This window comes from Scomber scombrus, chromosome 1, assembly GCF_963691925.1.
Source record: "Scomber scombrus chromosome 1, fScoSco1.1, whole genome shotgun sequence".
In the NCBI taxonomy this organism is placed as follows: Eukaryota; Metazoa; Chordata; class Actinopteri; order Scombriformes; family Scombridae; genus Scomber; species Scomber scombrus.
The window spans coordinates 14162658-14186320 of record NC_084970.1 but is presented as its reverse complement, the minus strand read 5'-3'; the positions used below and the strand labels follow the sequence as shown (position 1 = coordinate 14186320).

General features: G+C 37.4%; 2 protein-coding genes across 2 annotated transcripts; one reads left to right on the top strand and one right to left on the bottom strand.

Annotated features, from left to right (window-relative positions):
* Positions 1–3905: 3905 nt before the first annotated feature.
* Positions 3906–7714, top strand: LOC133982193 (tetraspanin-3-like). Its single transcript, XM_062421139.1, has 6 exons — positions 3906–3968; positions 5365–5556; positions 5724–5798; positions 6667–6768; positions 7192–7344; positions 7465–7714. The coding sequence occupies exons 1-6, from the start codon at positions 3906–3908 to the stop codon at positions 7573–7575; spliced, it is 696 nt and encodes a 231-aa protein (XP_062277123.1). The 3' UTR covers positions 7576–7714.
* A 1076-nt stretch (positions 7715–8790) lies between these two features.
* Positions 8791–19443, bottom strand: LOC133982143 (proline-serine-threonine phosphatase-interacting protein 1-like). Its single transcript, XM_062421077.1, has 15 exons — positions 19248–19443; positions 18558–18658; positions 17548–17622; positions 15053–15087; positions 14829–14935; positions 14384–14446; positions 14184–14264; positions 13632–13677; positions 13266–13345; positions 12915–13013; positions 12593–12689; positions 12332–12428; positions 11631–11719; positions 10987–11108; positions 8791–10806 (listed from the first exon to the last, which is right to left on the bottom strand). The coding sequence occupies exons 1-15, from the start codon at positions 19278–19280 to the stop codon at positions 10675–10677; spliced, it is 1257 nt and encodes a 418-aa protein (XP_062277061.1). The 5' UTR covers positions 19281–19443; the 3' UTR covers positions 8791–10674.
* Positions 19444–23663: the final 4220 nt, after the last annotated feature.

Genomic DNA, 23663 nt, shown 5'->3' with positions numbered 1-23663 from the left:
GACCCTGAGGCCCACTACTGATGATGTGTCCTATAATACAATAAGAGTGATTAAACACATCTTAACCTCTGACATGAATCTAGGGGATTCCAGAATAGGAATTTAGACTGACCCTAAAAAACACTTCTTGTAACTAAAAGTTACACAAAAGAAACCAGGAATTAATAATTAAAAGACACAAATAAATAAGCATTATTTAGAGTATGTCCTGTATTAAGCATTAGTAGGTTTTTAAATATATGGTAGGTATTTAGTGTTGAATAGGGAGGAGTATTAGAATCTGTTCTGAGGTAAGTATTAGGGTGGATCTAAGGGTAGATTAAAGTGTTCAAGGCATCAAGGGAAGTAAGACGCAGTAAGTAATTTCTGAAACAGTAAAGTTATTAGTTTAGTTATAGGACTAGTGTTGAAGTAAGTTAAAAAAAAAAAAAAAAAAAGAAGTACTAGGATGGATCTGAAAGTAAGTATTAAGGATTTGTTGTACATTTTAAGGTAACAACTGGGTAAGTATTAAGATGAGAAATAAGATAATTAACTTTAAAGTACAGATTTCAGATTGGCTTGTCAGGTTGGTCATGTGTAGCGCACAATGGGCTGTTGGATGAGTAAGGCTATCCGTCATAGAAAAATGGACCACGATCAAGGTCCTGCCGTCCTGGATCCCCACACCATGTGTGCTGTTCCCAGAGTTGGAACCTGGCGCAGCTGCATACTTACCACCTGACTGCCACAGACCAGTTGTTAACACCACTAGGTAGCCCTAGCCTGGTCAATCAGATCTGAAGTTCCTGGTCTCACTGCTACTTCTTGCTATGTTGAAGGACCTTATGCCAGGCTTAACCCAGGTTACCCACAACGGAAGCCACCAGGACCAACCGCGATAGAGCGCTGCCTTCCCGGCTACCACAGGGTCAAGGAGGGATCAGGGCCAGCTGTGATATACGTACACAGCCTCCTTATCCCCCGGGAAACCCAGATGTCTCCCTCAGAAACAACCAGGACCAGTCACGTCAGAGTGGTGCCTTCCCAGCTAGCCCAAGGGGAAGAAGGACTGAGACCAGCAGTGATCAAGCACTGCCTCCCTGGTCCCCCAAGACAGCCTTGGCATCCGGCTTTTTAAAGCATTCTCCTGTGTCCCATACTCTACACAACTTCAGGATTTGCTGTTTAAAACCTAAAAAAAATGAAGAGCAATATCCTGTGTCCCATAAACTGCACAACACCAGGAAATACAAAATAAATTGTAGAAGAGAGAAAAGAGCAGAAATAATGTATACAATATATATATGCACACATACTTTTTGTAGTTTTGTAGTACTTCTACTTGTAATTGTAATGATGAATAACCTGTATTCATCATTACAATTACAAATAGAAGTACTAGTCAGTAGTCAGTGGTTTAGTAAGGTAATAAGGTTTAACATACAGCAAAATACCATCCCTATTTTTCATTGCTGGTCTGTGGACATGATGGTTATAATCCAGGCCTCAGTGTACATCAAGGTGTAGGTGTGAAATGGTTCCAGTTCTGCAGTTGATCAACATGTAATACAAATGGCAAATTATAAATCTTTTTTTTTCTGATAGATGAAGGATAGGAAATACTGAAGGAAATACTCTCTTATTTATCCACCAGGGGCCCGTTTCAGAAAGCAGGTTTAGTGAAAACTCTGAGTTAGTTAACCCTGAGATGAGGGAAACTCTGGTTTTTCGGTTTCACAAAGCCAGTTCAGCTTAACTCTGAGTCAATTACCCTGGCAACATACTCCGTGAACCTAACCTGCTCGCTGGCAGGTTTTCTTCAACTAACCCTGAGTTTCTCCTCCTTTTTAACTGAAGCCTGCAGACTGAAGGAGCTGTCAGACATTTCTTAAAGAGTCAGTTAATATTGAAGCACAAATACGAAGCAGAAATCTCCGTCAGAGGGTGATCAGACCCCTCTGGGATGTTTTATCATTCTCTGATGATGTTCTGTTTGAATGTTTCCGTTTATATGTACAATCGATCATTTTATCTGAACAATATTCTCAGCCCTCGTATGGTCTGTACGACACATCGTGGACATGCTCTCAGTTCAGAACAAGTTCTTTGTGTTGCACTTTGTTTTTTTTCTTTGCCAATGGCAGTTTTATATGTAACTCTGTAAATCTGTGACGCTGAGTATGTTACCAAGGCAACCGTCTGTCAGGCTGTCAGACACGTAATATTTGAAAGTTATTGATAGCGGAGTGGTTACTGCGCATGCCTCATAATGACAGTGTCTTTGGTTCGATTCCAGGGAGGACCTGCGATTCTTTCCCCTCTTTCTCTCTCCCTGTTTTCTGTCAACCTTTATACCAGCTAATGTTAAATTAGGGTGAAAGTGCCCAAACATAAATGTTAAAAAAAAAAGAAAAAAGAAATGTGACTCTTGTACTGAAACGTTTACACTTTGGTAGTGTTGTATGTATAAAGGCATTTAGGTGTTGCTTTCAAATATACAATATTAAATAGCTACTGGCAGTGTTGGGATGGCTGAAAATTTGACTCTCTTTTTTGCTTAGAAGATTTCACCAACTACTGAAATATATCACATGTTGAATGAAGCCACTGAATGCTGTTTAATGAGGGCAGGCTAAACAACATCACAATTGCTTGTAATGAAATTATACCTGACTTGTTTGAGCTATATTTTTATATTTCATATTCAGTTGCTGCCAAGTAGGCCTGCGTTTTGTACCTGTTGGGGTCTGCATGAATATTAAATGTGCCACGCACAAACACATACACAGAATATAAGTGTTGAATAAGTGGAACACTCGAGACAAAACTTTCTTCTTTTTTTTTCATTGATACTCACACATTGACTCGGTTGGTAATTTTCTGCCACATCAGCTCATGTTCTTTTGCTGCTGCTACTGTATTGCTTTTTTTCTTGAGTATATACTCATCATCTGCATGCATATTTCTAACTCCACTGGGGAGAAGTAGGAGGACTGAGCCCTTTGTTTCACCTGTTGCCATGGTGAATCATGTTATCTGTGCTCCGTTGATGAGGGCTTGGTATCGCCTCATGAATGAGCTTCACTCAGGGTTACTTTGACTCAGAGTTGATTGAACTAACTGTTAACACTTGTTCTGAAACCGAAAACTCTGAGTTTGACAGCTCAGAGTTGGTCAACCTAGAGTTAAGGTTTTAACTCAGAGTTAGTTAAACTTGCTTCCTGAAACATGGCCCTGATGTGTCCAAAGTGAACCATGTGATTGTGAACACACACCTTTTTACTTTATTATAAAGTGCATAACTACTTACCTGAAAGGCAAAACTTTTCCACATCCCTCAGCCACAGATCAGGGATAGTGTGCAGTCTTGCTGAGTCCACTGACTGTAATTTCAAGGACAATGTGGACAAAATAAGAAAGACAGTTCAAAAAGTACAGTCAATATCAATAAATAATACACATCAAGAAAGGCCAGTATCTGCAATAGTAAGACTTGAAGCAAACCAACATTTTTCCCAGTTGTTGCAGTAGAAGATGTTCTGTTCAATTCCTGACAGGATGTCTTCATCTCTGTGGCAGGTACACACACAGTGTAGTTAAGAGCACATGCTTAGAGATAGCAGAACAGTAGAGCAGTTAGGACCAAAACACACACGGGCCGTACATAGTGGAATTATATAGAATAGTGTGTAATGAGCTGGTTCAGGGTTCAATATTAAGACATCCTCCGTTTGTTTTGAATGGTGATGTCATCTGAGCACATGACCGGTGTCTTGTTTGGGTTGTTTTCATTGGTCGAGCCCAGAGGAATCTGCACAGTGGGGCAGGACCACCGAAGCCATTTTATTATTATAACAGCAAAGGTGCAGGTGCATCAGTATCTTTTTTATTTTATATCTATAGTTTAAATTTTAGAGTCAACGATGGGGCAGTGTGGAATTACTTCATCCAAAACCGTCTTGGTGTTTCTTAATCTCATATTTTGGGTAAGCAACCGATAGATGTTTGAACAATGTGCAGCATCACAGAGAGGCCAGGGATGCAGAACATTAGCAAGCGAGCAAACTGCGCCAGAGATGCACTGCAGGTTGCCGATAGACGAGCTGCGTTATGAACAGAGCTATTTACGGATATGATATGGCAGCTGTGTTCACGTTGAGGTGCAGAAAGTGAATAAACAGAGTAATGTGAAGCCTGCTACACTGCGTCGGTAGCTGCCGCCCACAAGTTGTAGCCATGACGTTATGCAGCAGCTACCAGCCAGGCTATGTGGAGGATACTGACCTGCAGTGGCTTCAGAGTTTACATGCCGTTACATATCATTACGTTACATATTAACAGACCAGCAGAGTTAGAATATACCAATTGAGGGCGGAGAGTATAAATGAGCTTTAAATGGTTAACCATATAACCTCCAATTATGTCTAAATGATAGAGACATCAGGTGGCCTATAGTTCACATTGCACCAGTATCTGTTCTGTCCGACTCGGTGTTAAAAGTGCTCTTATTCAGCTGGAGCTAAAGACCGGCCATAGTTTTTTGATGGCTATCTCCACATTCGTTATCTCTTGACCTTTACTGTTCTATGTTTTTGTTTTGTCTTTTAAATGTACTTTCTTGGCATGGCCATTGTTACATACAGTATGTGTACAACAAGGTGATGCTAACTTTACAGTTTAAATATGATTATAAATGAAAGGAAAAAAGACATAAATGATTAACAAATCTCTACATTATATACATTATAGTAAAGTTGCGACAATTAGTTGATTAATCTATTAGTTGATCATCAGAAGATTAGTTGCCAACAATTTTTTCAATAATTGAATAGGCCTAGTTGTTTTATATGTGCAACATTTGCTGGTTGCAAATTCTCAAATGTGAGGATATAAAGCTTTTTAGTGTCATACATGATTGTAAACTGAGTATTTTGTAATTTTGACTGTTCACCAGACAAAACAAGACATTTGAAGATGTCACTTTTTACACTGTGAAATTATAACAGGCATTTTAATTACTACTTTCTGATATTTTATAGCAAAACAAAAATATTAATCAAGAATATAAGCAGCAGATTAATCAATAATGACAATAATTGTTAGTTGCAGCCCTACATCATATAACACCCCACCGTCCACCACATTATTCACTATAAAACATACATATACTGTGCAACTACATTATAACACTGCATAGTGTACTATAATGGAAGACAAACAAACAATTGCAAACAAATCATTCCCTATAAATAATAAAAGAATAAATACGGTGAGACATAGCAGTAGTTTGACAATGTGATGGCAATGTTGCTACTCAAGGTCCTCTGTGTCTCTCTGTCCTGTGTCTATCTCTCACTCTTGCCTCTCTGTTTCTCTTTGCAGGCTGCAGCTGGAATTTTATGCTACATTGGAGCCTATGTGTTTATCACATATGACGACTATGACCACTTCTTTGAGGATGTGTACACTTTGATTCCAGCTGTCATAATAATAGCTGTGGGGACTCTTCTGTTCATCATTGGCCTGATCGGCTGCTGTGCCACCATACGTGAAAGCTCCTGCGGTCTGGCTACTGTGAGTGCGGACTACTTTCACTTAAACCATGAAAATAAGATGCATGTAGAAAAGGGACTTGCAACATAAGGAGCTCAAGGAAGACATAATACAGAATAAGAAACTGTTGATTTCAAGTATTTTGTTTCTAAGTCACGGCGTTAAAAGATCTCCTTTTGTCTTTTCAGTTTGCTGCCATTCTCCTGCTGGTATTTGTAACAGAGTGTGTCGTGGTGGTGCTTGGCTACATATACAGGGCAAAGGTAAACACAGTCTGATTGGTCCGTCCCTAATTTCACATAAAAGTTTTTATGAAGTGGCTGTTCTTTCAACACTTGGGTTCCAGATTAAAAAAGAGGAACACACATCACATGGTACAATATAATGATAATAATATCTTTATTTATGTAGTATTTATCAAAACAAAGTGCTTCACATAGAATCACATAAACAGACAGAGCAATTAAAGTGCTTAATGAACAATAGAAAAAGCGAGCCTCAACAATTATTAGTCAACTATTAGTCAATCTAATAGTCTAAAGAAGAGCAATGTTCTTGAAATATCACTTTTGATATCCGATTAAAACTACATCTGCATTGGGAGCTACAGTGTGCAGACTTTCGTGACCTGATTCAAAGTTTTTTGTTTCAGATGTGCGCATCTACCACACAACTTTTTCTAAGTCTAATAAAATACTGATTGATCATGTCAAAAGCTGCACTAAATCAAGCAGTACAAGAATGGCACGCACACCAGGATCATAGTTTCAATATGAGTCAGTGTCCTTAAGTCTTTGAAAACTGTTGATATTATACATATATTGTGATGTTGTGAGTCTACTTATAATTGTTTGTTCCATGTTTATATATAGAATGGATACAGTTATTAGCATGAACAGTTTAAACTTTAGCAAAACATATTTTATTGTTGTACTCTTATTGTTTTAAAAACTCCTTTGTTATGATTAATTAGTGCTCATTTGTTTATCTGTATCCGTGTATTACGTTAAGAGTCACGTAGGGGCCGGCATTGAAATTAGTTTATCATAATGCAGAAAAACTGAATCGTATCCCAAGAGATAACATCTGTACATCGTGGTTTCAAGACAGGCTACTGTATATTTGTTTCAGGTAGAAGATGAGGTGAATCACTCCATTCAGAAGGTTTACAATGAATACAACGGCACCAACACTGATGCGCCAAGCCGTGCCATTGACTATGTGCAGAGGCAGGTGAGGAATAATAGTATCTGTCTGGCTGAAATTCCAATGTTTTTTGTTATAATTGCATCAGGGATTTTTATAATATAGTAATATACAATGATACATTTTTAATGTGATGGGTCACTATTTAGATGTTATCCTTTGGCTTCAAGCTTTGTTTACATGGTAACCTTCAGAAATATTGTAGACATACATTATTTTCACTGAAAAATGTAATGCGAGCACTCACACAAAAATAACCTCACTATGTGTTCAAGGGTAGTTATTTTTACATTTACTATGAAACGATTGAAGGTCAGGTCATTTGAGCACTCATGTTGACATTTTTTATTGATGTTCAATCATTTAAAATTATAATTAAACTTTAAATAGAAGTCTGAACTCCAGACTCTGAAGATTTTCTCTCATTATCCTCCTTTGTTCTTCTGTTAGCTTCACTGCTGCGGCATTCACAACTACTCTGACTGGAGGAACACTCGCTGGTTTAAAGAATCCAAAAACAACAGCGTCCCAGTCAGCTGCTGTCAACCCAGCATCAGCAACTGTACCGGCACTCTGACTCGACCAGCAGACCTCTACCAAGAGGTACAAACAACAACAGACTTAAAATATAAAACTTTCTGTGATGTTATTGCTTATGCATTTGTTAGGTAAGGCTTTGAATTTCAGTGAACTTCTTTTAATGTAATTTATTTTCTGTCTTAGGGTTGTGAAGCTCTTGTTGTGAAGAAATTAAAGGAGATCATGATGTATGTCATATGGGCCGCACTAACTTTTGCATCTATACAGGTAAGGAAGGAAAACACTTGTTTTTAGTGAAGTGTTCTATTTTTAGGCTATTTTTAATAAATGTTTTCGATGACCTCCTAGTTAAACTCTGACCTGTTGAGTTTAGTGTGGTTGTTTATGCTCGTGTTTTCCTGACCATTGGACAGTTTCATATAATGTGAACATTTCTGGTGAGAAAACCTTAGTTTTAATGACTTGAAACAGCTATAAACCTGTTTGCTTGTCTGACAGCTGATGTTGCAGATGTTGGTCAAATTGATTTTATTGTAAAGCAAAATGTACCATATAATCCAAATCAAGAAGTATATCTCCTCTTTATACTATACTAAAACCAATAAAGGACTTCAGCCAGTATGACTATTTAAGGCTGCAGTCAATTCATTCACATCAAACAGCTGCCTCACCACATCAAGCACATGTAAGAGTGTGTTTAAACCAAGTCAAAATCATGTTTATTTGGAGCATAATTAAAGCTGCAGAAATCACTGTCAGCGCAACCCGTGTCTCTGTTGAGCCTGGATCTGACAGCAGCTCTGACCTGATTGTGTCAAAGGATTTCTAGTATGTTTACCAGCTCAGCAGGATTGCTGCTGACCACGAAACCCCAGCTCCCAAAGTAATGACAAAGACAGCATGCTAAATCACTTTGTATTACACTCAAACACACTGACTTAAACATACTATGTGCAATGTAAGTGTGAAAAGATGATGCTTCTTGCTTTTACATCATTAGCTTAACCATCCAAAACAGGGGCATTCAGTGATTACATCTCACCACGTTATTTATCTGCCAAGTTTGCTGAATGTTAATGACTCGAATAACATCTTTGCTTTCATTCCCCTGCTGTCTGCCTTCAGATGCTGGGCATGCTCTGCGCCTGCGTGGTGCTGTGCAGAAGGAGTCATGACCCAGCATATGAGCTGCTGGTCACCACCAACAGCTATGCATGAAGGCCAACAAAGCACTCAGAAAATCAAAGGAGCGTCACCGAACATGTCCACAGTAGATTTCAGCTGTAGTTATATATAAGCTCAAGCACACCTTGCACAATTCATGATAAAGTAGCCAACACTGACAATGTGGTTTGGGTGGGGATTCAAGGGGAAACCAGTTATTTATTGACATGCTTTGTAAGTTGTTATTTTCACTGTTCTTTTTTTTCTTACAAATACTGAAATACTTACAGTAGTAAGTGTATATGGCTATTTGATATTATTGATGTTGATGCTCTTTTTGTTTTCATTTAATTGTGGCTTCATTAAAATTGGGCTCATCCCCAGTAAGGATGATGAGGAGAAATGAAGAGCTTATGTTTGAAATTATGGTTGGGAGATTTGTATAGAATGTATTTCCATGTGTGCTAGTTTGCACTACAGATGGAGCTCTGGAGATATTTCACGGTTGTTCAAATGCAAAATCTATGCTAAATAGAACTTGTACACTATTCCCAAGAACTGGGTCTGACCAGATTTTGTGAAAATTAACAAAACCTTTTTCTCGTAGAAAGAACTGATTTAATAATTTGATCACTGTCTTAAGTTTTTCATATTCACAAATATTAAGGTTGAGAATAATGTACATTCTGGTTAGGTGTGGATGTATTCTGAATCAGGCTTCACTACTGAGGTATTGCCAGTATATAAATTGTGAGTCAGTCAACCTTTCAATCTCCAGTGCTATTAGTAGCAGTATTATCAGTTTTACCTTAAAACGTGTGTATGTGTAGGTTTAGTTTGTCACATTGTTTCTAGTCTATTCCTTCTGTTTAGTTTTTAGTTATAAACCCGCTATGAAGAATTATGATTTTATACATTTTTGTGAAAGTGCACCATTTTAATATTTTTTTGCTGTTAAGTTGATCCCTAGATATTTAGCTAGTGCTGCAGAAAAAAATGTGAGAAATAGAATTGTGTATAGATGGGAGAACAGGCAGGAAAAACAAATAAAGTCATTCATTTCAACTTCACTGTCTAATTCTCCATTTATTCCCATGGTATTATGTGACTGTCACCTTACCAATTAGATCATAGTATAATAAGACATATAGTATAAGGAGAAAAAAAAAAAAAAGTGCCATCAATTGATACTGTGACACTGATACTGGGCTCATAAATTATAGACAGTATAGATACACTGTATATTTTACATAGTGCACATACTGTATAGTACCTCTTTCCTCTTCTATACAGTCTCTAATCACAAATACAAATAACATTCAAACATTACAGTCATATAACCTAAGAAGAAGAACCTGTTAATTATAGAATATAATTTGTACAAACAATGAAACAAAAACAACAACAAAAAATAAAGAAAATGAATGAAAGTGGTCCAAGGCAATTTACTACATTGCTGGGATTGCTGATGTAGAGACACAGAGATACTCATCCAATAAATGGTTATTTTTAATTCAATTTGGACTCAATTCTTTAATTTATCTAATAAAGTGATTAAGTTCAACACTGCTTTGTTTTTTACTCAACTTGAAACCAAATAATCTATTAGTCACCATATTATCACACTGGAGTAACCAGTGTGATAATATGATGATGATTAATCAAAGTTCAGATTATTCATAATAAAGTGTTGTAATTGTTGCAATGCAGACCTTTGCTTGCACTGGAGTAGTTGTTCTTATATCACCAATATAAACATTTTCTTGTTTGTTCCTCAGACTCAAGTTGAAAAAATAAAGTAATTGAAGCTATTAAAACAAAAAACAAAAAATCCATTCAAATCAACACCAGATGGCATTTCATTCTCACATCCTATGTACTGTTTGGGGAGTAAAGACTATTAAAGTCATGAGGTAGAAGGGGTTACACTGCAATATCCTTTTGTGATAAATCAATCGAGACTTTTTTTTACTAGGTGAATAAATAAGAGATGTCTGATGAAGATATTTCATAACATTTGTATGTGACTTTTCTAAAACTCTACTAATGATGCTACATTTCTATTCAGATTCAGAAAAAAGGATGATAAGGACGTATCTGTGTGTGACTATCTATAGTCTTCAACTATCTTTGTTTTATTAAGCATACGCATGATTGACTGTGTGTGCTGTCATTGGTCTTTTGTTTGGATTCGTCTGTTTTTCTGTGTGTGTGTGTGTTTGCAATAAATCACTTTTTGCCCAGATAGTTTCCTGGCACCAGTCCAGACAGCCCGTTCTTCTCCACTGTCCACCAGCCATCCTCTCCTCGGTCCAATACTTGGACCACATCCCCTCTGCTCATGTCCAGTTCATCCTCTTGCTGACCAGTCAATGTGAACAAAGGTGACAAAAGTTAGTCGCAGATGGACAGTGCCAACAATCCATTTTTTAAATCACTGAAATCCTCATCACACAACTACATCTCAGCAGAACACAATCAAAGTGTAAATAAAACTTAGTAAATAACTGTGTGACTAAATGATTCACTCTTATTGATCACCTGTGCAGCATATGCAAAAAGCACAATGTAGCTGTCTTCATCAGGTGCAACTGATGGCAGTGAGGCTGCTGGTTGGAGGCCTGGTAGGGGTGCATAACCTTCATTTGAAAGTTCAACTGAAGCTACAACAGGCAATTGCAAATGCAAAACGTTAGTGTACAGTTAAGTACAGTACATCATGTGACATTCAATTCCAATCACGAGTCATGGGTTTTCATTTATTTATAATGATAAAACATTGAATCCCACAAAAGGTTATCTCTTTTACAAAAACATATGGTGAGTTGAATATTACCAATATGTCACCTTCATTGTTTGTAATTTTCTTTAATTTAAATTAATTTAATCACATTTTTAAAATGTATTTTTTAATTTCATGTAATTCATTTTTTGGCTTTATTTGTAAAACTATTTGAATTATATAAAGAAAGACTGACTACTGTGTCATGATTTTTATTTCAACATGTCATTTTCTTCGCTTTTAAATCATGTGTTCACTGTTGTGTAAGATTAAGGGGCTAAAAGGCTGAAATGTTCATTATACTCCACAATACTGTGTAAGATGACCCAACAACATACTGATGATCTTGCTTAATGTTCTTCTCATTCAAAAATACATATCTATAAAATGATACAGTACTCACATTCGCCATTAGATGTCAGCATTGGTCGTGAATTTTGAGGACTGTCAGCGTTAATCCTCAAAGAACTTCCGAGAAAGGCATCAGATCGCCTATGAGATTCGAGGGGGATATTTAAGTTACACACAGTGGCTCCCAGAAAACAGAAAACTAGGCCAAAAAATCTCTCTGCTGCTTGTGGTGAGATTCTGTTTTATTGAGTCAAAATGAAAGAAAGAGGTGATTATTGTCTTAAGGAACCAAACATTTAGGTAGAAGGCATTCATCACTATCATAATTAAGTTTTTATTTGACCAAAATCCTCTGCTTGTTAGTTCTCCATTAAATGATAATTAAGCAGCATTGCACATTTGATCAAATTAATGACTGCGTCATAATTCTAAAGATAAAGAGGTTATGCATTCAAGTTATATATAGCCCACGTCACAACAACTGAGCACAGAAGTGTGTTGGTTCTCTGTCCCCCTCGGCAAAATTATTTTAACCCATCTCTGCTCTCACTCACTCCCTGTGTGAAATATGTGTCACACCTCTAGTTCATTCTAATAAGATGTACAGAAGAAAGATGCACTAAGAGGGGGTGGCCTTTTCATTGTAACTACAAACACAACCTTATACTGCTCTTGTTAGTCTCTTAAACTCTACCAGGATTTACCAATCCTATCTCCTCTCGATTCCCACCACCCCTAGGTAGTTTGTCACACCTCCTCATCATGTCTTCCTCTCCTCCTGTGAAATGAGCTTGACCGTTGCTGTCCCTGGACGTCTCCCTCGGGTAGTAGCTCTCAAATACTATGGGGTCTATGAGAAGAAAAGACAGTGAAATTTTTTAAATTTTTTGAGAAGCCAAGTATTGCTTTCTGCTGGTGGGTCCATTGAAATAGAAAGGTTAGAAGTTGTTTTGCTATCCAGTTCTTTTGTAGTGGCACTTTTTTCACTTTTATCTTCGATATTGTCACTCTCACCTGGCGGACTCTGTCCTGTCTTTTTCATCTCTATGAAGTAGTTGATGTCTGTGATGATGTCACACCGTTCCAGGACCTTCCTCACCTCCTCATAAAGCTGATTTAACAAAAGGAGGAAATCAGAATTGTGCAGCTCTCTTGTTTAGTTCAGTAGTAAAATGTCCAAACCCAAATAGATCTTGAGGTGAGCTATATTAAGCTATTCTGACCATGTGGCTGAATTTAAATCAAGTGTTAAAATGAAACATGCTTCTAAACTAAATTCAGCTATTGTACACAGAAGTTATTAAAACAATACTTAAAAAAGAGGAGCTGAGCGCACCTCATCTTCTTTGACACACTGCATGGAGAAATGATTGCAGTGGTCCCAGAGATTACACCTGAGCATGCTGATGCGATCTCCCTCTAGTTGTTGGAATACCTTTAAAACAAACAGATATACAAGGCAGTTTGACAAAGTATGTTACGACCTCATTGTGGGTTCATTATATTTTTAGCTTGCTCAATGCACACTAATGTGTATTTCTTCACTGGTCAGCAGCAGGAGGGTGTTATGACAAGCATCCTTTTGCAGATAAAAGGGTGAGGTATGATCTGTGTGGTTAGACGCTCTTGTGATGGCTTGTGATTATGTTAAAGAGCAGTTAAGTAACATGAATATAATCTACTGTACCTCACATGTGCTTTTGTGTGTTTCTTCCCAGTCCCGACGAACACTTTCTAGCTGTACAATGTTGGTGAAGTACAGCTTCTCTGTGAGAGATTCGAAAACAATTTTAAACAGTTATACTTACAAATCAGCTTAAATTGAGTACTTCTAATAAGAATCTCCGTCAAACCTCTTTCAAAGTTTGTAAAGTCATTACGTAAAATGGAAACAGAGATGTACATTGCAGCGTTTTCATGATGCTCTCTCTGAATTAAATTGTCTCTCTCTCAGAAGTAAATGTGCTGAGATATTATACTAATACTGTGAGATACAATTGTATGCTGGTTATAAATAGAAATTTTGCAGCTGAAACATGATTGTGGGTCATACCTGCTTCATTGGCTGCCTGTCTGCATTGCTTGGCCCTGTGACGTGCCTGTGAACAAAATGCTGTATCACACAGGAAGCTACACGACTGGTGTGACAAGCTCTGATCAGGAGCCAGGGAGACTTTAAACTTGAACGTTTAAATACATTTTAGAAAAGTTTTTCATGAACATACAAAAGCTTAGATATAATCAGTCATTTGGGGAATTTCCAATATTTAATTTACATTTAAAGAGATAACAGATACATATACTTCAGATAGTGTACAGCCACAGAAGGTCCATCTACTAATGTTGCTCTGCTATGAGGTGTGATCTTGTATTTGATGAGCAGAATACACTTTGATCTAAAGGACATCCTGTAAAACCCATGAGGTGTGAATGACTTCCTCAGTCTTAGCTTTACATTGAAGTGATGGTCATTTTTGTGGTGAGGCTGGATGCAAAAATGAAGGTTTAAATAAAATATCTTTAAAAATTTGCATTTGAATCCTGTTAAATGCAGGTCCTCTCCACACTGGTCTACCATCATTACTATAGTGACTTATATTTGTACCTTCTCCGGGTGTTTGGTGGCAGCAACCCCTTGATCGGCCTCATCCGCCTCCTTGCATTTCAGCTCATAGTTCCTCTTAGACTGGCAGAAAGAGAAACAGAAAGCACAATGACAGGAAGAACTGTGCACTGTTTCTGTTCACACCAATGATTGGCATACAGTATGCTATCAAATCACAATTTCTCTGGTTATATTCTTACCTCCGTGGTTTTCTTGAACAAAGAAACCTTTTTCTTCTGAACCTTATCCATGATGCTTTCAAACTAGGAAAGGAAAAATATCTTGCATGTAATATTTCCATGTACTGAATATAACAATAAATATGTTGAGCCACCACTTACACAGTGTCAATGAAAACTGAATAATGTACAGATAGAGGAGATGTGGTAGTAATGTAAACTGGACTGAGAGGATTTATTGCATTAATGTTGTATTGAATTGTACTGACGTACCTATTAAACTGGTAGCTGACTGTATTACAGCTAATAGACTTCTGTATTAGGGTTTAACAAAGTTGACTGTGCAAAAAGATAGAGGAATTTAGTACGCCATCAAACCTTATATTAAGATTGTCACGGCAATCCAACCTCACTTATGTGTTTGTGTGCAATGAGTCAGTTGTGAGGCAAAAAAATTCCCCGCTACCTTCTTCCTCTGCTCTTTCTGACGTTCTCTGAATGTCTCAATCTTTTTCACCTCCTCTTTCAATATATCAGAGAGCTGGATGTGAAAGTTCCCAATGTTCTCCATTTCTGCAGCCAGAAGTATCAACACAGCAAAATGAAAAAATACATAAACAAGACCAATAGCAGCAGTATTAAGTGCTCTTGTAGGATAATTCCACTGGGCAAAAGACTAGACGAACTTACGTGTTTTTAATTGTTCCAAGGATTCTCTTAAGGTGCTGAAATAAATGCACAGTTAAAATTGGAGGTGATTCAGCAACAGTCTACAGTTTGTTTGCAAGCAAAACACATCTTTAAATTCAATTTGATAAAGAGTGGGTTTGTTGGTTCTCTGGTTTTGTTTACAATTCTTATGGCTCTTCCTGAAGGATGGAGATTGGATTAGTCTTTTATATGTATTTCCCCACACTTACAAGGTGTCTAAAGAAGTTTGATATAGAAGACCTTTGAATGTATACAATATTGCAATTGCATTTGATATTTCGACTTTGATGTAATATATAAGTGTTAATGTTGATGCTGAATTTTTGCACCTCAGAGACACACCATCTTATACATGTCGGTTGCTATTCTGGATCAGCACATTTTAAAGTCATTCTGCACATCAGGAATACAAGAAATTGCCAAACACACTAAACCTTAATTTAGGAATCTGTCAAAAATCAGTTGAATTGTTAATTTACTGTGATGATAAGAGTGATGAGACTTGTTTTTTGAAATATTTTTTCAGAAGTTCACTTGAACATGTTATCACCCAGGCTTCATGTCATTGGGGGTTGGAATTAATATGTTGTCTTATGATAATAACAAAGACTCTTATATGTGACTTCCAGCATAATTTATTGTCTATTATTACTCTAAGAAATTTAACTCTAGACACTTTTTCAATTTCTACTTCATTTATCATGAGTCTCTTATTTGAGTAAAATGACTTCACTTTACAGTGAAGTTCATTAGAACTAACATTTCCAATTGTTTCCCCAATTTATTTCAAGTTGTTCCACAACAAAATGCATTTGAATCATCTACAAATAATATAGATCTTAATATTTTTGGAAACCTTTAATTTATCTTTTATGTACATAAAGTGGACAATAAAGTTTTATTCTATTCTATTCTTTCCTATTTTATTCTATTCTGTTCTATTCTATAAACAACAATGGTCCCAATACTGAGCCCCGGGGAACCCCACAAGTAACCTTTAGTAATTGTGATTTGAATCTACTCATTTAAACATATTGATACCTATTCTCCTTTTCTCTTCTCTTTGTAATTTGTCAATAATAAGTCATTATCAAAGTCATTATCAGTATCAAATACTTTTGAGATACTTGAGATCTAGGAATACCTCCACTGCATATTCTCTATTTTCTATTGCAGTTGTCATTTCCTCCACAAATTCCTGAGTGCTAACAAAGCTGTCCTACTACATTATGTTTTGCAATGAATTTATCTAATCTTTTATGTAATATTTTTTTCCAGTATTTTAGAGTATTGTGGATGTAAGGCTAGAGGTCTGTAATTTGAAGGCAGTGTATGACATGATATGTAGGTTGTTTTTGACCAATGTTGTTTTGTTTGTTTTATTCTCATAGTGAACTTGAGGACAGAAAATTGCAATATTCATGTCAACATTAAGTTAACATTAAGATAAGGATTTGATAAGTATTCACTTCTTCCTTCTCCTTTTTGGGTATGAAATATGTTGTTTATTGAGAGTTTGCTGTAAATTTGTATAGGTTATTCTTATTTTGTTTTTTATGTATATTTTTTTATTCCTTAACATGTTTGAAATCAAATGTATCTATCTATCTATCTATAAAATTAGCTATCAACTGTATAAACACAACCTAATGGTAAGTTCATGAAGGGTTGTTGCTCAGCGTGCTATTTTTGACCAATGTGTTCCTTCCTATTTCGTCCTAAGAACATGCAGTCATAGCAGCTCAGTGCAACTTGTGACTGCAACTGTGTAACTGCTGGTGGACTAAGCAAAGTATCAACAATGCACCACTATGAGAACTATTGTCGCTCATTAACTTGGCCCACTTAATACTAGACAGCAAGGAGATTAAAACCTATTAACATCCAGACCGTTTCACACTTACACCAAACTTTTAACATTGTGATAACACTAAATGGTGTTACCATAAGGCCATGTTATTTTTTAACACATATAACTAAAATGTTTACATGTCTTGGATACTGCACCATGTCTTTCTTTAAAAAATATCACAAAAAACTCTAGAAAGCTTTTTAGTTTTAATTTCCCATAATGTTGAAGTTAGGCCTTTTAGAGTATAGTCAGCTCTGTGGATGCAGATGACAAACAGAACAGGAAACTGGCAACAAACAATGACCCACTGTGTACTGAGAGAGGGGTTGCCTGTTGCAGTAAATGTTACACACACAGAGAGACACGCAGAGTATCTATTTTTTCACTCAGACACAGACACTGTGTGTTTCCTTTAAAACCAGTATGACTCATAGGCTTGACTGATTTTTTTATACTTCATGTTGCAGGTCATCTCAAATAGCATTAAAAGTGTCCCAATTCACCTTGTGTTTTGGAAAAAAAGTATACATGTGCAGTTTTTCCAAGCCACAATTAATCTATATTCCATATACTTCTGTTGACATGGTAAATAATACTGAATATATGGTGACAATGTATTTACCTGATCTCTGTGTGTCCTCCAGCCTTACGAGCAATAGTCACCAGTTCCTTCCCATACTTCTCCTCTGCTAGTGCTCTGTGCATTATGAACAGACAGATACAACATTCATGATTTGTGTCATATTTGTCTTCTAACAAAAGGGACATGTTATGCATTGACTTGGAATGCAGATACTATCACAACACCTTTCATGTTTTGTCAGCTGTTAGCAGAAACTTTGGTTTCACTCTGTAGCACTAAGAAACTCTGGCTTAGGTTTATTAGCCAGAGCATCACCATTTAACAAGAACAAGAACCACTTAATGTTTTATGTTATGTAATTTGGCACTAATAACAAGTCAATGTTATTTTTGTGTTTGATAAAATGTCCCTCATTGGCCTGGCCCATCTTTTGTTAGATTTGGTTACATCCCAAGGTTTACCTTGTATGGACCGGCTTTTGTCATTTACTATTCTTTATATAGTAATCAGTGTTAATGTTGATGCTGAATATTTACACCTCAGAGACACACCATCTTATACATGTCGGTTGATATTCTGGATCAGCACATTTTAAAGTAATTCTGCACTTCAGGAATACAAGAAATTGCCAAACACACTAAACCTTAATTTAAGGTTTTTGAATCTGTCAAAAATCTGTTAAATTCTTAATCTACTGTGATGACACGAGTGATGAGACTTGTTAAATCAAATTACTACTAGTATATATTTTTTCAGGAGTTCACTTCAACATATTATCACCCAGGCTTCATGTTGTTGGGGGTTGCAATTAAAATGCATGTAGTCATACGATAATAACAAAGCCACAATTCACTGTATGCAGGGTATACAGTGGTTTTTTGCATTGTATAGTGAATTGTTTGTTGCAGCTATATTTAGTTAGACTTATATTCATCTTATTGTTTCATAGTGTTAATAGCACGACAATCACTGAAATAAGTCAGGTGGCAGTTGCAATCAAGGATTTCATAGCTATTTCCGTATTAATGGTCAGTTTTGGTTGAAGCTACCTCATCTTTAAAAGTTCCTCCATATCTTTGCACATTTGCCTTCCATCTCGTAACCTCTGGATCACAGTGTCATACCCAGCATGACAAGTAAAATCCGTCCCCTATGGTGAAGACAGAGAAAAATTGCAGTGAAAAGCACTGTTTAACAGTTATTGCAACATGTTCCTTAGTCAACCCTGGAAGTCACTATGTGGTGAAAATGCAGAACTAGCACTTGTAGTATATATCTGACATGAACACATTCTCAGTACTTCATCGAACTGCCTCTTATGTAAAGAGCAGATAGATTGGCAAATAAGGCTCAAGCACATTATGGCCGATGAAGGACATGAATCACAGACTAAGAACTGTTTGTAGGGTTTGTGATAAGTGTACAACTCACCAATACTTTCTTATTTATGAGTCTTAAGATAGCTAGAAAAAAAACGTATTTTTCTTTCAAATATACTATAATATACTGTATATACCAATGACAGTTTCTATCACATGCAATAAAAATCTAAGTTCTGTTTTGTTTTACAGGTACTTTTAAAGATATGGATAATAAAGAAGTTAGATTACTTGACGTGTGGATTCAACATAAAAAACATGATAAATTATTGCATGATGATGCTGATACCCATGATCTCTCTCTCAACACGATCAGCTTAACCAAAGCACAAGACCACAATGAGATCAAAATGAACTTACCCAGAAAGCATTCTTAAACATCAAAGGAGTCATCTCTGTTGTTACTTCCTTGAAATTCAGTCACTTTCCTCAGTGTGAACTTGTACCTCACAGCTTTTCTTAAAAAATAAACTCCTATCAACAACTTAAATAAAGTTATCAAATGTCTTAAGATACTTGACCAACTAAACCGTGTTTAAAACTGCGACTGCTCCCAGCACCAGTGAGTCATTTTGAATAAGGAAGAGCTCATGCCCCATGATGTCACTGACCACAGTCAGTTCAGCCCTGCGCGAGACAGCATCTCTTTCACTATCATTTGTTGGTTAACACCTAACATATTCTTTGAAGATGATACAAAATGTTATTACATCATTTGAATATGTATGCTTATATAATGTGTGTGATTTCTGATGATCTTTTAGGTGCAGTAAAGTACTGGTGAATAAACTGTTGGTTTGGTCATTTACATTGATACACTCAAACAGATACACAGTGTGGTTTCAGTAAGCTTTTGAAGTGATACTGGGACTGACAGCTGAAGGTTTACCAGTTTCTGTTTAGACTTGTGGTTGTGTTATATTGTAAATTAGTCACCATTTGTCATCTTATATTATTCAAATTAATAAACATTTACATACAAATATGTCAACACAAATATCTTAATACACTTAATTAGTACAAATTTCGCTAGGGGCACCCATTGTATTGTATTTGTCATATTAACTATATGTTTGCTTCTTGTAGTTAATTAGTTAAATTTAATCATTCTTGTAATTTCACTGGTTAAATTGTTTTGATGTAGAGAAATTATGGGACAAAAATGTTCATCCACCAGTTGTTTTGCATGTGTTCCTGTGAGTACCAGAAGGGGGAGACACAGACCTGTCTAAGATGTTTTAACAAAACCCATCCAAGTATTATAAGGGATTGAACTATCCCATTACACATAGTAGTTCTTAAATCACTGCAGGGGCTCAGGACATAAAATCCAAAATCTCTCAGTCCAGTTGAGATTGTACAAATATGTGCCTCAGGCATTTCTCAGGGAGGACATGGACACATGTGATTGAGCACACAGAAGCTTATTATTGATTTTCAAAGTGAGGAGAAGGACAGACTGTGTCTCTCACCAGTCGCTCAATGAGATGTGTGAAAATCTTTGGCTCCCTCACAAAGCTGGGGGATCATTCATTTGCACACCTAACGGCATGTCAAAGGGACAGTACAAATCAATACGGCCTACTGAGAATAATTGAGTAATTATTTGTTTTATACTGTATTTGAATGTTATTTTATGTTGTTTTATATTAGTTTTTCTACTATTTGATTGTGAACCACTTGCATGCAGTCATGTATGTATTGCACCAGCCAGACAAATGTTTGATTGATTAATGGATTGGACAGCACTGTATAATAAGTATATAACATGTCAGATTCCTGTGTGGTAGATGAAGATTTTACAGGTTTAAAGTGAAATATTTCAAATAGAGAAACCCATTTCAAATTGAATTTCATACATTTTCCTGCATATATTATTTGGCTATTTTACATTTTGTGTTATTATTTTAAAGTTTTTTCATGTCTTTTTCATATATTGTACAACTGAGCACCATTTGACCAAATTAAACTTTTATTTCTTATTCTTGAACCAGGGATTATAGCTCGCCATCATTCTGAAGTGGCCATCTTTTGGTTCAAGAGAGTGTAACAGTTCAGTTTTCCCACTTGGAAAACCAAACATCTACCAGTTAGAGCGACAGTTATCTTCCCAGGCCAGAGATGACTGGGCTTACAAGTTTTCACATCGAGATGACTGAGTCCATGGTGCTTGGCCTTCGCTGTGACCCCATTTGAGGCCTGTAATGGAGGGACAAGCTCTGGGAATCAGCTGTGCTGCCAAGGCCTGAACACACTATCACACACTAGGGTTGCAGAACACACACACACTCTACAGTTTCCTACCCATTGCTCGCTCTCTCTCCCTCACACTCCCAGGAGTGGCAGTTATTGAACTGTGACAAACGAGCCGTGTCAGACCAGCCCCCCTACCTGGGGGATTGGCTAAATGACCTTTCCATTACCCAACCACTGCTGTATTCCCCCTCCACAGATAGAGTTACACACGCAGCCACACAGCCCATTTGCCAGGGCCGGTGTCACCGTCAGTGCCATTAGGCACTGCTACATCTTTCTGTGCATTCTTACACACATTTGATTTGATTTAATTTATTTTATTTTATTTTATTTTATTTTATTTTATTTTATTTTATTTTATTTTATTTTATTTTATTTTATTTTATTTTATTTTATTTTATTTTATTTTATACATAAGCTTGCAGATCATGTTACATGAAACACATGTCTGCTGAGAGATAAACATGTGAGACCAGAGGAGTTTTTGAGGTCTGTGCTTGCATGTGTGTGTGTGTGTGTGTGTGTGTGTGTGTGTGTGTGTGTGTGTGTGTGTGTGTGTGTGTGTGTGTGTGTGTGTGTGTGTGTGTGTGTGTGGCCTCTGGCCGGCAGACTGTGTGACTTAACTCGTTTTCACACATTCTCCATCCTCCATTCTTGGTAATCCCCTGTTGACCATTGGCACCAGCCCTGAATCTCGCCAGATACTTTAGGGAACAAGTCTGAAGAGAAGAATGAAGGTTGAGAGGAGTAGAGTGGAAAGGTTAAAAGTGGATGAAAGAGTAGAGAGAGAGAGAGAGAGAGGATGGGCAAAGAGGATGCAAGAGGAAAAGGATGAAGTGCTGAAGAGAATGTGTGATCAAAGGGAACGGAAAGAAATAATAATGAAAATGTCCAAGAAAAGATTGGATCTGAATTGAGCAGGAGAGTGCGTAGCCCTTAACTGACTGCTGCTGCCTGTTGGATAGGAATGCAATGGAGTGCGTCCTTGGCCACATTAGTGGGAACCTGTTAGGAAGCTGACAGATGGAGAGCTAATGATGTGTAGGCACAAGGGCAGGGCCTGTAGTTGCTAGTGAGATGATCTGTAGTGGCTGTCATAATACAGCTGAAATCCAACAGCTGAGGGAGGAGAAGAAGGAGGAGGAGGAAAAAGATAGAGTAGAATCACGCTAACCCCAGAGAACGAGCCAGGGGTCTTTCTCACGTTTGATCTACGTCTGGCTTCAAATGAAACATTTATTAGCTGTCCTAATCCTTAGTATTAGTGTTAAGAACACCAGCCTTAATCAATTTGATCCTCATGTGTCCGTTGGTCCCCAATGGAATCCCCTGGACACTGGGATGATGGGACACACGCATACACATGTCTTTTATGCATGTTTGTGTTGATTTTCCCCATCATAAATATTTGATTAGCACTGATGTCACACATGCAATCATGGCCATGTTTGCGTTTATTTGATTATTTTAAAATGTGCCTTGATGCCTGAATACTTAACTTACTTTTTATACGTGTGTAGTGTTATTAGATTGTAGGAGTTTGAATACATGACACAAATGTGTGTCTTTCTGCATTGGAGTTGGAGGTGAGCCCTGTAAGAGGGATGCATGCCACAGACCATTCCCTCTTCGTCCTATTCCTCTCTCCTTCCCCCACATGGGCCCTTCAACAGATTGGATTTTGCTCAAGGCAATTTTCTCCACAGGGTCCTCTTCTGTTGCTCCAGTGTTCCTGGATTTCTTTTCTTACACTTTCTGACTATCCACACCTCTCTTCTCCTCTCCTCTCCTCTCCTCTCCTCTCCTCTCCTCTCCTCTCCTCTCCTCTCCTCTCCTCTCCTCTCCTCTCCTCTCCTCTCCTCTCCTCTCCTCTCCTCTCCTCTCCTCTCCTCTCCTCTCCTGCTCTACTCTACTCTCGTCCTCTATTCTACACTGTCCTCCCCTCTCCTCTCACTTCGTGCTGTCACATCAGTTTTTTTCACCTCCTAAACTTCCCTTCTCCCTGTGTCACCATCTACCCCTCTCCTCTCACCTCCCTCGTGTTCTCTTTTTCTTTCTCACTCCCCCTTTTTCCTCTCACTCTTTCTCTTTCCAGCATCTACATGTTCCTAGTTCTGATAGTCTCTTGTGACCTGGTCTTTTACCACCCCATGCAGCTCGTTTGTGCGTATGTGTGCATGATGTGTCTACCCGTGCACATACCTGCATGTGTCTATCCATGTGTGTGTTGTAAAGCCAGAAAGGGAATACTGCTAATTTGCTAAGTGGTTTCAACCATCTGACAGAGGACAGAGATTCTGCTTGGCTTCACTCCTCTTGATCCAGGCCACAAGGGGAGTCAAAGTCTGCCCAGATGCAGGCCAACACATGCGGCCACTCAGTCTGGACCAGCTCACTTCTTTGCTTTGTTGTTTCTGTTCAAAGGGTTCAAATGGATTTTTTTAGTGTGTCTTTGTGTGTGGGCATGCATGTAGGTGTGTGTAGGTTTAGTTTATTTATGCTCAATGGGAGTTAGTGTGT